General features: G+C 33.6%; 1 protein-coding gene across 10 annotated transcripts in view; it reads left to right on the plus strand.

The window, feature by feature from the left end:
- The window catches only part of CCDC88A (coiled-coil domain containing 88A), a 113,026-nt gene that overhangs the window by 91,296 nt on the left and 4,887 nt on the right, over window positions 1-16,843 (plus strand). For 4 of the 10 annotated variants that reach the window (XM_058551215.1, XM_058551217.1, XM_058551211.1 and 1 more), the window contains exons 22-30: window positions 456-642; window positions 4,323-4,468; window positions 7,761-7,853; window positions 7,986-8,200; window positions 11,549-11,632; window positions 12,630-12,833; window positions 13,432-13,503; window positions 14,491-14,571; window positions 16,422-16,690. In XM_058551215.1, coding sequence (XP_058407198.1) covers window positions 456-642; window positions 4,323-4,468; window positions 7,761-7,853; window positions 7,986-8,200; window positions 11,549-11,632; window positions 12,630-12,833; window positions 13,432-13,503; window positions 14,491-14,571; window positions 16,422-16,690 — 1,351 coding nt within the window. Of the gene's footprint in view, window positions 1-455; window positions 643-4,322; window positions 4,469-7,760; window positions 7,854-7,985; window positions 8,201-11,548; window positions 11,633-12,629; window positions 12,834-13,431; window positions 13,504-14,039; window positions 14,127-14,490; window positions 14,572-16,421; window positions 16,691-16,843 lie in introns of all 10 variants that reach the window. The other 6 variants (XM_058551214.1, XM_058551208.1, XM_058551209.1 and 3 more) reach the window with 4 other exon arrangements.

Genomic DNA, 16,843 nt, shown 5'->3' on the forward strand with positions numbered 1-16,843 from the left:
CTCAGTTATCTGGCAATAAGATTGATAGACTATCATAGCTCATACTAGATTAATTCTCTCTATCTGATCTTTCTTGAATTTTCATGTTGAATTTTAGAATCTTTGAATTCCCTGTGAAATAAAAACTGGATTGGTCATTTTCTCTTTTGTCCTTTTATCTAAATATTTTCTTATTACTACTTTAAATTTTAAATGATAAAATTATGAGTATCTTTACATCTTCAATGTATTTAAATGCTGAAGGATTTCTTTTCAAGGGAAATGTACTCAACTTTTTTTTTAATCTAGTTTTTACAGACTAGAAACTGATTCTTCATAAGTTTAGTAACTGGCAAAAGAGTCTTGTATTCTCTGAGTATGTCTGAATGTGATTTACAGCATTTCACATTGTGTAAATTACAATGAAAACTATTAAGAGAATCTAATTCTATTTCTATTATGCTTTCTAATTATAGATTGAATCACACATATAATCAGCTTTTAAAAGAGGCTGAAGTTTTACAAACTGACCATAAAAACTTAAAAAGTCTTCTAAATAATTCCAAACTGGAACAAACAAGATTAGAAGCTGAATTTTCAAAGCTAAAGGAACAGTACCAACAGTTGGACATCACATCCACCAAGCTAAATAACCAGTGTGAGGTGAGCTTTAACAAGTTTAATCACTATGTCCTTCCTTCAGGCATCAAGACATGAGGAAAAAGTAAATGATCATATTATAATGACAATAGCAGTATATATTTAGTGGGGTATTTCTGAGAATTGGTCAGGGATAATTAAGTTCACATGTAATTCAGAAAAACTTCCTTTATCATTAATTTGAACGTTTTTTACTGTTAATTTAAACTTATATGTGCAGATACTTTGAAAACTTGTGTAAAATTGTGTCCTTGTTTAATGAAAAAATGTTTACTGACCATCTGGCATGTACGAATACACCACAAAGGTAAAAATCTCTCCCCTTGTGGAGTTTATATTCTGGTGGAAGGAAACAGACAATAAACACAATAAGCAAGTGAAATATATAGTGTTTCAGTGTTGTTACATATGACAAATTACTCCAAAACTTAGTGGTATAAAACAACCATTTATTGTGCTCATAGATGCTGTGGGTTGGAATTTGGACAGGTACAGTGGGGCCAGTTTGTCTCTGCTCCCCTTGCAGCTGGACGATTGAAAGGTTGAGTGCATGTTTGGTGGTTGATGCTGGCTATCAGTTGGAGGCATCAGTTTCCTCTCCACGCGGTCTCCCCATGGGCTGATTTGGGCTTTCTCACAACATGGTGAGAACCAGACAGAAACTATCTCTGCTTTTATGATCAAGCCTCAGAAATCATCCAGCATCATTTCTCCTACATTCTATTCATTGAGGCAGTCCAAGTCCCTTCCAGGTTCAAGGGGAAGAGAAGTAGACTCAGCATCTTGTTGGAGAATGGCAAGATTCTGGAAGAGCACATGGACTAGAAATACTGCAGTAACTATTTTGAAAATTAGCCTGCAACATATGGTATGCTACAAGATGATAAGTTATATGCAAGTAAAAATGGGGTAGGGGGTAAGGACTGCCAGGGTGGATGAGGAAGTGTAGATTGAAATTTTAACTAGGCATCACTGAACAAAGATTTGAAGGAGATTAGGGTGTTATGTGGATTTTGAGAGAAAGAACATTCCAGGCAAACAGCCAGTGCAATGACCCCAAGGCCAGGGGAATCCTAGTGTGTTTGAAAAACACTCCAAGAAGCCAGTGTGGCTAGAGTGGAATGAGCAAAGGGGAGAGTAGTAGGAGATGAGATCAGAGATGTGCCTGGGCAAGATATGTAGCCTTTTAGGCCAGTGTAAAAAAACTTTGACTTTTATTCTGAGTAAAACGGGGGCACCATTGGAGGGTTTTGAACAGAAATGATATCTGCCTTATGTATACAATTCTATTCTTAATTCCATGCCTCTCCCTATGATGGTTTGATAAAGTGATAAAAGTTTTGAAATATAAAAAGGACACTGAAAGCCTTAGATAATCCTTAAATTTTATGGTTGGTACCTAAATCATTAAAGTTTGAATATAGCTTAATAGCTGAATTTCATGGAACTTTTAGGAAACCAGCACTTAATTTAAGCAAACTCTTAACTGTAATTAGGAATAGACAGTATCAGAAAAAGTATTAACTAAAAGCTTTTTTGTCTGAAATGATAAACCAATAGAAAGAAAAATTGATTTGAAATCATATACATTTAATTACCCAACAAAGCTCAGAAAGTATAGAACATTCATTCTGCCTGTGATTTGTAAAAGTCTAAATAAAATCTAATTGAGGTAATGGATTTACAGAATGGTAGAGTGAGGAACATGACAAATCAATTCCCCAAGAAGCAGTAAAATTGGACAAAACCATCAAAAACAACCATTTTAGGAATCTGGAACTCAAGCAAAAGCATACAACAAATTGAGCAACATTTATTAAAAAATTACTCAACTTTGGGTAGGAGCATTGGTTGTCTGAAGCATCTATAACTTCTCCCATTCCCATTCCCCAGTTCCAATATCTGGTAGTTCTGCCAGGGCGCAGAACAAGCCATAAAAACCAGCACCTTTGCTACTGGAGGGGACTGATTTGATTTGAGCAGAGCACAGAAAAGTCCTGTGCTGGGGAGAGTTGTCAAAGGCCAACTCACAGATAGGCTGAGGTTGGAATATTGGCTGGGGCAAGTAACAGACCAGCAAACTAATCAGAAATTTAAGTGAAAGATCTGAGGAATGAGACAACCCATCATAGTAGGTCTTGATAAGGTCCCACATGTCACTGGTGGTCTGGACAGCTGCTCAGAAGAGACCAGAAAGGGCCCTAGCTACCTACTTATCCCTAGCTGATTGTCCCAACTTGAGTCAATTGTAAACCCTTGGCTAGGGCTAAGTCATGAAATAACATGATTTGGAGAGAGTGGAAAAATGAATCTATAATATAAGAGGTCAAAATAGTAGTTAATCTTTGTGGGAAGGGATGGTGATTGAAAGAGAGCACAATGAGTGTTTCTGGAATACAATTAATATGCTGTTTCTTGATCTGGGTGCTGCTTTCACACATGTGTGAAAGGCCTAGGCTTGGAACTGTCACACTATCACTTCCACCTCCTTCTCTTGGCCAAAGGCATTCCAAATTCAAGATGAGGGGAAATAGATTCTACTTCTTAATGGGAAGAGTGAGAGGTCACATTCCAAGAGGGTGTAGGTACAAGGAGGAGGAGAAATGCGTTGAATTTTGCTGTGAATCTGCCACCTGTTACATTTCAATTTAACAATATGTAGATAAAACAAACATAGCACAATATTGACAGTAGTGAGCTCTAGATGGCTGTTTATGGATATTCATAATATTATACTATCTGCTTTTCTGTACCTTTTGACAATTTTCAAAATGTTTGTTTTCTTTTTCCTTTTTTGGAGGCAGGGTTGGCTTTTTTGTTTGTTTGTTTGTTTTTTTAAGGCAGATCTCTAGGCTCTACTTCAGACCTGCTGAATTGGAGTGCTAGGTCCCAGAAATCTATATTTTTAAACATATTCTACAAGATGCCACATTTTGAGAATCACTGCTTTGGGCTTTCTGACTTCTGCTGGAACCTCTGGCCTAACTAAGGCATATTTCTAGTTTCTACTAACTACACAGAAAAAGCAGCCCCATGCTACTGGCAGCCCAACTACCAGTAATATCAGCTAGTAATACCAACCTTTGATAAGATTACCTGACTCCCTTGATCAAGCCACAAAAAGTGTGTACAAACTTTAAGGTTCCTTGAAAACAGTAGTTGGGGGAAGAATGAGGTGTATTAAGTACCTACTGTGTGCCATAGGCATGACACCATGTCCTTTATTTGCATATATTATTTAATCCTTGCAACAATCTTGGGGGGTGGGAGTTACTATCCTCATTTTATAGATGAGGTCATTGAATCAGAGAATTAACTAACTTGTCTAGAATTTCATGGCTACTTAAAACAGAAGGCCAGAGATTTGAATCTAGCTTTCAGACCATAAGTTAAATAGTTTTGAAGAAAGCAGTGTTTTGGGGACTAGATAATTTATTATATGTTAAACCCAGTGTTTATGAGAATTAAGAAAATATGTATGAACAGCACATAACCCTGTGCTTTAGCTGTCATTATTACTAAAATAATCACTCATATTCTGATCGAAGTGCAACCATCTACTTGTTCAAGTAGCAGTAGACTTAAGTCTTTGTGAAGTACTTTATATTTATCAGATGTTTTGGGTTATTTATGTTAAATGTAAATGTTGATATTTAAAAAAATAAATGTTTGTGTTTAAACAGTTGCTAAGCCAACTTAAAGGAAATTTGGAAGAAGAAAATCGTCATCTACTAGATCAAATTCAGACATTAATGCTACAGAACAGAACACTATTGGAGCAGAATATGGAAAGCAAGGATCTTTTTCATGTTGAACAAAGACAATACATGTAGGTACCAAATAATTTTGTGCTCTGAAATATTACTCATGATTTTATCACTGCCATACCTGATGGCAGGGAATACTCAATGCTAATTTTTTGTGATTTTCAACATTATTATTTCAACATATATTTTTTTGAATGCTTATGTTCTAGGCACTATGCTAAAAACCAGAAATATTATGAAAACACATGGGTCCTGCTCTTAAGAAACTAGTAATATAAAGTGATAAATATAAATAATTGCTATAATGAAGGTATGTGTAGGAGGCCACAGAAATATAGCAAATATAGGGGAAGGAGTACCTTAGTCTGGGAGAGGTAAGGTGGACTTTGCAAAGATGATTGTTTGAGCTGAGACTTAAAGGTTCAACAGGAGTTTGCCTGAGGAGGCATGCCAGGCCAAGAAAGCAGCAAACACAAAAAACATGACAGTGTGATGAAAGTGTCTTGTGGTATGGTATAGGATCTAAAAATTAATCGTTCATACTGGAGCAAAATTGAGGAAGGAAGAGCAGCAAAGTGGCTAAACACTCAGGAGCCACTTCACGAAGGCTTTTCTATGCCAAAGGAGTCACTGAAATGTTTGAGCAGGGAAATAATATGACGAGATTTGCATTTTTTTTAAAAGCCACTAATGACATTTTAGAGTATGGATTGGAGGTTCTGAAAATAAAGACAAGGAGTAAGTTTTAAGAAGGCAGTTAGAATAATCTAGTGAAAATAATTCATAAGCAGTGGCAGTTGAGATCAAACGCAAGAAAGATGTGAGAGAGAGAATTGACTAGGCTAAATTATTGGTAAATTGTGTCTCTATTGAGAGTGGTGGAATCTGGTAAAATCAGGGATTTTGGCCTGGGCAGCTCAGTGGGTAGTCTTCGTATTATACCATGATTCACCTTTCCTAAATTCTTCTCTTTCCCTTGTTCCCTAAATGACAAGCACTATAGTATAATAGAAATAGCACAGATGTTGAAATCAGACAGCTCCTAATTCAAATTCCAGTTCTTACAGTCACTAGCTCTGTGACCGTAGACAAGTTATTTCATTTCTTTGATCATTGGTTTCTTTTTCTCTAAAATAGAGATATATTACCTACTTGCAGGGTTATCCTAAGGAGTAAATGAAATAATATATCTGTGCCTTTCAGACATGATGTACATGATGGTAAGCACTTATGAAACCAGGATACATCATACATTTTTTGAAGTATCAATTTTAATATAAAATTTGGGGCAGGGAACATTTTTGTATTAATACACAGGGATATCACGGAGCAAAAGGCAGAGTTTGCATGAACTTTTAAGATAAATGCAAAACTGCAGAGAAATTTTACATTTGTGGCTGGCTGCTTGGGACTGCACCTCTAATCCTTTCAGGGTATGTATGCCTTTACTCTCTGCTGTAAGAGGTATTTTACTTAAGAAGCAGTGAGTATATATCTAAAGCTTGGCATTTGAGTTTCCTGTCCCTTAAGCAGACGCATTATCCAAAGCTTTATCTTCTTAATATTCTGATCCCTTATGAATAATCCATTTCCAAGGTTTCATTGATTGTATCTATATAGTTGACTTACAAATATTAGTATCTATTCTGACTTTGAATTTAAATTAAAAATATCCATCTTACCTGTCAGACATTTCTAGCTGAATGCCTCTGTCACATGGTCCTAGCAAGAGTAACAGTGAACTGCTAGTACTGAGAATTTGGAGGTTCCTGATATATTTCAACAGGTAAAAGGAGAAAAGAATTGGGAAGTATAGGTCATCTGCTATTTGTGCTGTGGTGTAAATGTTGGCAGCATCTGTTCACAAAGCATCTTCTTCCATAGAATCTCTCAAGTCAGTTCCTTCTAGTTCCCACTACCCTAGTTGAGCCTTCCCTCTCAACTAGACGACCCCATTAGCCTCCTGAATGCTTTACCTCCATCCTTTCTAATATATCCTATTCCATCACTGAGTTAAAGTACCTAAAGCAAATTGTGCATAATGTCACTTTGTAAGGAAACCTTCAATACTTCTGATATCCTCTTGAGCAAAATCTAAACCTGAAACTCCCTCACTTCTTCCCCTCAGCTAAACTGCTTAATTTAGCATTCTTATCTTTCCTTTTCAGTCTATCTAATATGGCTTTTTTCTTCATTAGGCTTTCTTTGGTCATCTGAGAGGGAAATATTTTCCCTTTTATAAGTTCCTATTGTACTTCCGCAGTAATTTTATTTTGGCATCACTACTGCCTTGGATTATAATAGTCATTTATGTATATATCTTCTTTCTCCTACTATATTATAAGCAGAGCTAGGCTACTTATTATTCATCTTTATATACTCCTCATGCCTTCCTCATTGTAAATGATCACTAAATGTTTGTTGAGTAAATAGTATTCTTTGGCATCACATTTTTTTTTTAGAGCGATTTTCTTTGGCCTGTGATCTTTGATGTTTCCCTATATAATATATGCAGTCATGCGTCACATAATGACGTTTCAGTCAATGATAGACCACATGTACAACAATGGTCCCATAAGATTAGTGCCATATAGCTTAAGTGTGTAGTAGGCTGTACCATCTAAGTTTGTGTCAGTACATTTGATGATGTTTAGACAATGTCAAAATCACCTAATGATGCATTTCTCAGAACATGTCCCCATAGTTCAGCAACACATGACTATAATACTAAGAACATAAAAATGAGACTAAGATGTGGTGAAACTAGTATATTCATGCTTTGATGGAGGCAGGAAATAATTCTCTACTAGTAAATTAAGCCTAAATAATTCTGCCATAAAGGAAAAAATGTGTTTGCATGAAGATGTGGTTGCAAGATTATTTATTGTATCTGTAATTGTAAGCAAACTATTCAACATTCTAATTTTTTGCCTATATAAATTATAATAAATTACTCTTCATTCCAAAAATCATTTGAGATACTAAAGATCCAAGAATAGAAGAAAAGTCAATGTTGATGTAATGTGTAATTGCTGTAAAAAGATGTTGAGAGAATTCCTTTGTCGTGATGAGATTGTAATATGGAAAATTTTCTTTAAACAAATAAATACTATTGAAGAATTAAAACTTTAAATCCTATAGCTTTTTATTTAAGTAAGTTGTAAAATTAAAGAAAAGGAGAAACTTGGAAACCTAATAACTGTTACTAACCTAATAAATTCTTAGTTGTCAACTATGGTATCTGTATTTGTTTATGTTTTGTGGAGAAGTTAGAGCATAGTCACACAATAATTTAATATCATTCATAGCTGTACAAAATATGCATGTCCTAAAATGTAATTTTTATTCTTACAGTGATAAGTTAAATGAATTAAGACGACAAAAGGAGAAATTAGAAGAGAAAATTATGGATCAATATAAATTTTATGATCCATCTCCTCCTAGAAGGTACTAGTCACCAGATTTTATTCATTTTTATTTTGGGGGGGGGAAGGAAAATTATATTAAGACTTTTAATTTTATGAAGGATATATATGTTGAATTTTACACTGATAAGAATTTTTTTAATTATTCTCTTAGGAGGGGCAACTGGATTACTCTAAAAATGAGAAAATTGATAAAGTCTAAGAAAGATATTAATCGAGAACGTCAGAAATCTCTAACATTAACACCTACCCGCTCAGACTCCAGTGAAGGATTTCTTCAACTCCCCCATCAAGATAGTCAAGATAGTTCTTCAGTAGGTTCAAACTCTTTAGAAGATGGCCAAACTCTGGGGACCAAGAAAAGCAGCAGTGAGTGCTTCAACTTTTAAACATTTGTGATCTCCAGTATTGATTTAGAATTCTTTCTAAAGATTTCTGTTAAATAACTTCAACTGTCCTTTGAGGTAGTAGTCTGATGAATGCATTTCTTTTTAACTCCATCTCATTATAAAATTCATTGCATAATGCAGTAATGCATAACCACCTGATTTTCTATATTGTGTGTTTAGGGATATACCATGTACAGAGATACCATAATTGGGCCAGGGAGATAAAATAGTGTAGAAAGAACATTGAAGTAAGAGTCAGAATACCTCTGCCTCTTGCTAGTTCTGTTAATATGGGCAAGCCTTCTACCTTTATGTCATACTTCACAGGGTGATTATGAGGAGCAAGTGAGAAATATTTATAAGAGCTCATTTTCATAATTATTTATAACTAAATAGTGTAATATGGCATTTTGTAATGAGGTTTTACTTATATACTTCAATGGTGTCAAAATGGAGCTAAGTTACATTGGGAGGAAGCAAAGATAAATAGGTATGAATTTGAGAGAATGTTATTCAATGATTTAGAAATAATTGAAGGTTATGAAAATTATTGAGGGATTGCTTGGTAGAGGGTCAATTAAAATAGATGTGGAGATAAAAGTTTGTGATTTAATTTTTAAATTACAAATGTAGAAGTACACATCATAACATGCCCTATACAATTCATAATCTTTTTGTTTTATTACTAGTGTGCTTAGCTAAACAACAAGAGCAAAGTAAAAGCCTAAAGAAGTGAATTTTAAGAGAAAAACAATTCAATATTAGGCCCTTGGAAGATATCTAAGTCGACTGCTATCAGTGTTCTTATAAAATGTTTAAATAGGATACTTTGAATTCACTCATACTATCACCAGAGACACTAAATTTAAAAATATATATAATCATAATTTACATATTTATATAAATATTATGTATATTATATGTATAAATTTTACTACTATTCTTTTGAAGTAAATAGCAGGCAAAAACAGCTACTACTTCCCCCAGGGAAGTAGTCTCTTTCTCCTATGGGCAACTCTCAAAATACTCAAAAACTACAGGCAGTGTTTTGGCCTCAGGAAAATTATCTCTGAAAAGACAATATTTTAGGGTGTAGGAGATTAGACATTCATTATAGGGTGTATTTCAGAATGCAATATATATATGCATATATATTTCAGAATATGCAATTATTCTAAAAACTAGAATCCATAAGTAAGCAACAGAATACACCATGCACATACATATGTACATATACCATACATGCAGGTGTGTGTGTGTGTATATATTAGTCTCAAGAAAGTGGTTTAATTCTATATCTCCACATAATATTGTTACCTGGGTCTTTTGCTGTCTAGTCTTGTCACCCAAATCTAAACGAAACCTCTGAGTATTGTTACTCAGAGAGATCATCAATTTTTCTTTAAAAAGGTGCCAGATAATTCAATTTTATCTGCTACTGTTAGTCATAAAATATCTTACATCTTAATAAATGAGAAATGGTAATGGGTATACTTAATTTTTTTAATTAAAGGAAGATATTTCAATTCAGGTATGAGAACATACACAAGATAGGCACGACAAGTCTTTTGAGGTCATCTTGTATGTTTTAAATATAAATCTGTTATTCACACTCTCTGCTGAAACATCCAGAATAAAAATCAGAAGGAAGTAATATTCTCCTTTCCTGCAAGTGTTCAGGTTTAGAATATTTAAAATAAACCACAAAACCCAACAATGCTAATGTTCCCTTAATTTCAGTACAGTTTGGGAAAAGAACATTGTATATCTACAAACTAATTGCTGTAAGAGGGATCACATTCCTCCACTGGCAAGTTTAAAACTCCTTTTAGCCTGTCCGTTTTGGAAGAGTGTCTGTCTGTCAGTAAAGCAGTCTTTGGAAAACAGTTGAAAACAGAAAAAGTATCTAAACAAGACAACGTGTGCACGCTGCAACCACTCAGCTTTGTTTTAGCTAAGTGTCCATTTTTACGTTGCTTTCAGTTCATTTCTTTTTAATCATTGAAAACAGCTGTGTTTACCAACCTAGAAAAAAATAAGTCAAATTAAAACTTAAATGAATCGTGACTATTCCTAATAGCAATCAAATAAATAAGTTAAAAAGCTGTATGTCCATTGCATTCTCCTTAATGAATGGTACTTGTCAGTTTGTCAGAAAAGCTTTGATTACTTACAAGATGATGGCAAACCCTGAAAAAGAGCATAGTTAAGGCTGTGTGCAATATGCTTTTAAGTTTTTATGCAAGTTGCTTCCCTAGCTCCTAAATTGCAGTTCCAGAAAGGTGTAACAATTTTTTGTGTTCAAATCTTATTAAAATATGGCTTAAGAATGTTAGTGATTCTGGTGAACATTATTATTTTTATGCTAATGACTTCTACTATAGTTATAACCCGAATTTTCATTCACAAAATTTTTTTGCACTGTGCTACCTTTGATTTTTTTAATAAATTCACCCCAAAAGCCCTTCAAAGTATCTAAAAATGTTATACATACATATCTTTCTGTCATTTTTGCTTGCTTTAGAATGCCTCCTTATCAGAGCTTAGTGCTAGCACTTACTACTACTGTCAAAATACTCTTTTTTTTCTCTTTTTCCTAGCCAGTCTTTTTGCAAAATGAAATTAATATAATTGCTTAAGTCATCTTTTGAAAGACTTTGCTCAAAAGAATATATATTTCCATGGTGCCACTAAATAATGCACCAGAATTCAGTTTAAACAAAGAAGTAATTTCCTATTTTCTTTATTAAAGTTTATGAAAATAATGAAAGTTTTAAAAGTTTCTTTAGATTGTTTTAAACATCCCCTGGACACCCTAGTTTTTGTTGGTGTATATTAATAAAATACTCTTATAGGATGTACATTTTCCTAAATTATTTTTTTCCAAAATAGAGCCTTATAATTTAAGAAGTTAAGGAAAGTAGAGGATTGAAAAGCCTTGTACATTTTCATCATGTGTACTCTGTGGCCCACCAATAGCCCTGTTTTTAAAGGTATACCTTTACTACTTAACTAGGAAAATTGTTCCTTCCATAAGTAATTCTAATCAGTTCTGTATTTACAGAACGTTAGCCAATCCAAGCTTTCAAAGTATATGTCGTCATCATTGTCTTCAGTGCTTTTTCAAGTATTTTAAAGTATCAAAGTACATATTTCATATTTCATTATCACTCAGCAGCACAAGAATAATAGCTTTAGTATAGCATACATAGCTGAAACTCAGACATTCATTTCTGTCCTTAATTTCAACATTTAACTCCCATCTGTTCTTCTCCCTTTTTTCTTTCATTTTTCTGTTTCTGTTTTTCCTCATGCTCTGACATTAAAGTGGTTGCACTGAAAAGACTGCCCTTTTTGAGGAACAGACCGAAGGATAAAGACAAAATGAAGGCCTGCTACCGTCGTTCCATGTGTAAGACTTTATGACAGTTCAGCTTCTTTCAAATGACTCCACTGGCTTCCATTACTAATTTTTTACTAACTTTTGTCTGGACTGTGCCAATTTTCTTATTTTGCAAAGTGCAGTCTTCCTCTAATACAAGGAGCTGGAAGAATATTTTTTTCAAAACTGGCACTGAATTTGCATTATATGTATGTCACTGATACATATACATGCATATGTTTAGCCATACATGTAATATACTTGTAAATTTCCACTGCTTTCTAAAAGTTGGCAGAAAAAAAGCTTTAATTTTATATGCCATAGAGACTTTTTCCCAAAGAAATTTACTTAAAGAAAATATAACAAAACCTTTAGCATTAGGAATTTATTTCCTTAATGAACTAGATTAAATAAATAAATAAAATGTCCTGTAACCTTTGAAAATGTTTGTCATTCTTTATATAATAATACTCTGGATTTTTCTTTTTTTAAGTGGAATGGGTATTACGTAATCACATTAAATGTCTGTCACTGTGGATATTATCTTTTTTAGGTTTTTATTGAGTGGTATACTTATTTGATTCATACAATGAATAATTTCTTTGGTAACCTGCTCTGACCAAGGACTCGTTGTCATTTTCAATAATGATGCTGTATAAGAACTGCTCTCCATCTTACCTTTATTCATTCCATTTTTGTCACCACAAAACCACATTATGAAGGCTTCTAATTATATTGCACATGACTGCGCAAAAGCATGGCAGTTGTACAGAGTAAAATTCCTTTTTCTGTCTTTAAGGGGGGGGGGTGGAGGTGAGATAAAAATACTGACTGAAACTTACCAGCCTTTGGGCTACTCATTTCATTCAGCTGAATGCATGTCATAATTCAGATGACCACTTGGTTATAGTTTTTGATATTCATTGCATTAGTCCATAGACAAAAACCAGATCATTTATAATACAAAATAGAAATAAGAAAAAATACATTAACCATGCTGATTCATTTGCTTTCATTTGCATCCCAGCCATGAATGACCTGGTGCAGTCCATGGTCCTAGCAGGAGGACAGTGGACAGGTAGTACTGAGAATTTGGAGGTTCCTGATGATATTTCAACGGGTAAAAGGAGAAAAGAATTGGGAGCTATGGCCTTCTCTACTACAGCCATCAACTTTTCAACTGTCAACTCTTCTACAGGCTTCAGATCCAAGCAGTTGGTTAATAATAAAGGTATAGGCTGTTTGCACTGTGGTGTAACTGTTGGCAACAGGAATTTTAATTTGACTTTCCCACATGTACTTTTTTGACAGCAACAACCTGAAATAATTATCAAAACAATCTGGATTTGATTTGAGGGAATTTTCAAATCATTTCAGAAATTTAAAGCATCATACAAATAACTAAAATCTTTTCTAGGCCTTTTGTAATAAACAGCTAATGAGCTAACCAGAAAAGGAAGAGTAAACCAAGTAAAGAGTGAGAAAAGGAGAGAGTGATAGAAGCTTTTAAAAAAACCTAAAAACACTACAACTTTAAACAGAGAGAACCATGTGGAACAACCCAGGCTCTTGCTTTGCTTTGCAGGGTCACAAGGGAGATTGTGTCATTGCTTCTGATGTTTTCCCTAAGCAAGTCAATTCTCATTAGAGCTATTACGTTTCTTTCTCTTAGGTCCAGTTTCTGGTTGTCTATGAAATATGTTAAATCAAGATATATTATACATGATTGAAAAAGAATTTCCATAGTCTATGTAAATAAAATTTAATGATGGGATTTTTTGTTTTGTTGTTAAAAGATATTTTTATATCCATTTTACTATTTTATGTAGATACTACATCCTTTGAAGATATAAGTCCACAAGGTATTAGTGATGATTCTAGTACGGGATCAAGAGTTCATGGTAAGATAATGAACTTTATTTAGAGAGTACATATTACATACAGAATGGGAATGCTAAGACTCTTGCATTGAATTGGTGAATGTGGCCTTGCCAGCAAGCATGTCTTCTCTAACCTGCATCTCATATCTACCTCTGCCATTTCTTCAGATCTAATACTCCCTTTAGCCCCTTTTAAGGTTATTGCTTCATCTAAATAGTCTCTGTTTTAGTCAAGGTCATTTATAAAGTATGCCTGCACAGTGCTCAAAGGTAATTTTGTTGCCATTTTGGTATAAGGTTAAAGTTATGAGAGATATATCATTTTACCATTGATTTAAAATATATTTACTTTGGTACAGGATGAACTCTAAGAAACTACATTTTCTGCAGTGTTGAGCATTTCAAATTTTTGAATCTCTATCTGGAAAATCATATCTTACCAAATTAGATTATTAACAATAAGTGGATAACATTAAAGGAATTTCATATGTAAGCAAGATTTTAAGAAGTAGGACAGGGCCACGTTAACTGTGCAATTGTTTCCCTTGTATGGATAGGAATACAGGACATTAACTGTGCAGATGCTCATATTTCTCCTGTTCGTGGCATATCTGCAATGTGCAGGGTTCCTTGTCTGATCTCTTGTAAGTGACCATTATAATCACTAGCACTTTTTTTTGGCGGGGAAGGGGTGGGGGCATGTCATTGTCTTTAACTAAAACAGACCTAGTATCCATCTAGAAATCATTTCCAAATCTAAATGTGCACTTTATCTTCTTTTCTTTGAATCTCAACTATTGTTTCAGAAGTGTCCTGTTCTAAAGGGTCTAACTGAAGTATCTGGAAATGCCTTTGCTTTCTAATCTATAAGATTCAACTTTCCATGGGCATGCTCAGCCTGTGAAAGTATGCATGATTGCTTCTTCAAAGCATTCTGTGATCAGAATGTAAAGTTCAGTGTCATCAGCTGGAAGTTTTATCACACTGTCTCCTGATTTTTTCATTTAGCTTCGAGACCAGCCAGCCTTGATAGTGGCAGAACATCCACTAGCAATAGCAATAATAATGCTTCAATCCATGAAGTAAAAGGTATGCTGTAGGTAAATTTGTTAATATGCTCCATCCATTTCCAGATTTAGAAGTGGGAAATTGGTGAAGTTCCTGGGGTAAGGTATGAGATCCAAATCATCTACATTTGGAATATAGTTCCTTAGAACATTTTCTACTTTTCACATTGTAATACAAGTGTATTTCAATGAATACAAATGTAAAAACAGGAGCAGTTATTTTGGTTTCCATTTTTCATCTTCACAGATAAAATATTTTTATTGTAATCTTTATACTTCAAAAATATCTGTAGGTCCTTATTTTACTTACATTTTGTCTTTGTCTTGAAAATGGTTGTCCTCAATTTTCTCATGATGCATGTACATTGAAATCTCATTACAGAAAATGTTTTAGAAAAAATTTTAGCTTAATTTATCCGTGAAATAAAGGGAAATTTTTTTTTAATTTGAGAAGACAAGTGTGTGTGTGTAAGTAACAAGAGCCAAATGGATGCATGTAGCTCATATAAAGAATTATTTCAAGATATCTTTTCCTTAATTTTTAAATATACATTCCAAGGTGAGGTTTTTATGTAAATGTCTGGAAGTCTTGACTACTGCCTTTTTTCTTAAAGATATACTGCCTATTCAGATTCTGGAATTGTTTAATAGATTATAAAAGTTGGTTAAAGTAGTTATTCTCCATAGTCTAGAATTGTCAAATTATAATGAATGTGTTTGTTCTATGGCTTTTTGTATTATAAAATCATTTTGTTTCAGTTGTAATTTTATTTTATCATTAATACATGACTTGGTTGTAGTGATTTGAAAAATCTTATTTCAAGGAGGGATTTTTTTTTCATCTTTACAATCATGTTCTTATATCCAGTAGAAAAATGTAGTCTGAAAATATGAAGTATTTCGTTTCTGATTTGAAAATATAAATCCTTAGTTCTATAAAATGTTACATAACTTGAGCCAAATTCTTTGACCCACTTTACTCTCTGTGATTAGGAAATCATGGAAAGTGGCATTTTCTATCTCAGTATATCTATATTATGTATCTAATGTATCTGTACATTTGGTATTGATCAAAATGAATCAGCACTCCTAAGGAATAGCATAAACTTTAGGGAACATTTTTTCAGAACTAGTAATTTGTGTTCTATACAGTTGCTCAACCTCAATGAATCATTTAAGATTATGTAGCCACCATACCAACAGTGGAAAGCAGGAACAATCAGATGATTCAGACATTAAATAAAGAATAAAATACTATGTATTTGATTTTATATCTTTACTGGAATTTTCTAAGTAATTACATCATGTCTCCATTTGACTTTCTATATGCCTGCTATTTAAATAAAAAAATTTTTTTAAGGTTATTGATTTAGGATGAACAGAGAAGCCTTCAAGTAAGGAATAAAGACTTCATAGAGAGGCAAAGAATTAGAACTTTTAGCATTTAGAACAGTTTTTGGTTTTAATATTCTGAAGTAATTTAAAATTCATATAATCATGTTTTGTTCTAAATTGTGAGGTGTTTTACAATTACTTGAACCTAAATTTTTTTAAATGTATTATTCATTCATTTACTCATCAAATGTATTGTGTGCCTGCTTTGTATATTTAGGCTCTTAGTATGGTGGTGAAAGCAAGTCTTTTTCCTTGTGGAACTTATAATATTTATCAATTTCACAAAAATGAGGAAGCAGGCTACGGCAGACAATTGTTAGACTGATGAAAGATTAACATGGTTTACTAAGCATTTCTAAATAAAGTTTGTAAGTCAGTTTGGCTATTCATAAGAATCTAGTCAACAAATGTTATTACTTATATAGTTTTAATCTCATTTCTATTACTGAACTCTTAACACACCATTTACTCCAAAAGCAGGTGCAGTTAATATCCAAAGCAGGCCACAAAGCCACAGCAGTGGAGAATTTAGCCTGCTTTATGATCATGAGGCTTGGTCCAGCAGTGGTAGCAGCCCAATCCAGTACCTGAAAAGACAGACCAGATCAAGTCCAGTGCTCCAGCACAAAATGCCTGAAATACTAGAGAGTCGAGCACATCACAAGATCAAAATTGGTTCCCCTGGAAGTGAAGTTGTTACTCTACAACAATTTTTGGAAGAAAGCAACAAGCTTACCTCAATACAGGTTAGTTTTTTCTATAGTGACCTTAATTTAAATGGACACTACAAGTTGAATTTCTATGATGGAACTTCAGAGCCTTTTTTTTAAGTTAAGGAGTAAAGTTTAGAGATACTACCAATTTTATATCATACAGTCTAATATATCAGGAGAGTAAAA

Source organism: Diceros bicornis, chromosome 12, assembly GCF_020826845.1.
Source record: "Diceros bicornis minor isolate mBicDic1 chromosome 12, mDicBic1.mat.cur, whole genome shotgun sequence".
NCBI lineage: Eukaryota > Metazoa > Chordata > Mammalia > Perissodactyla > Rhinocerotidae > Diceros > Diceros bicornis.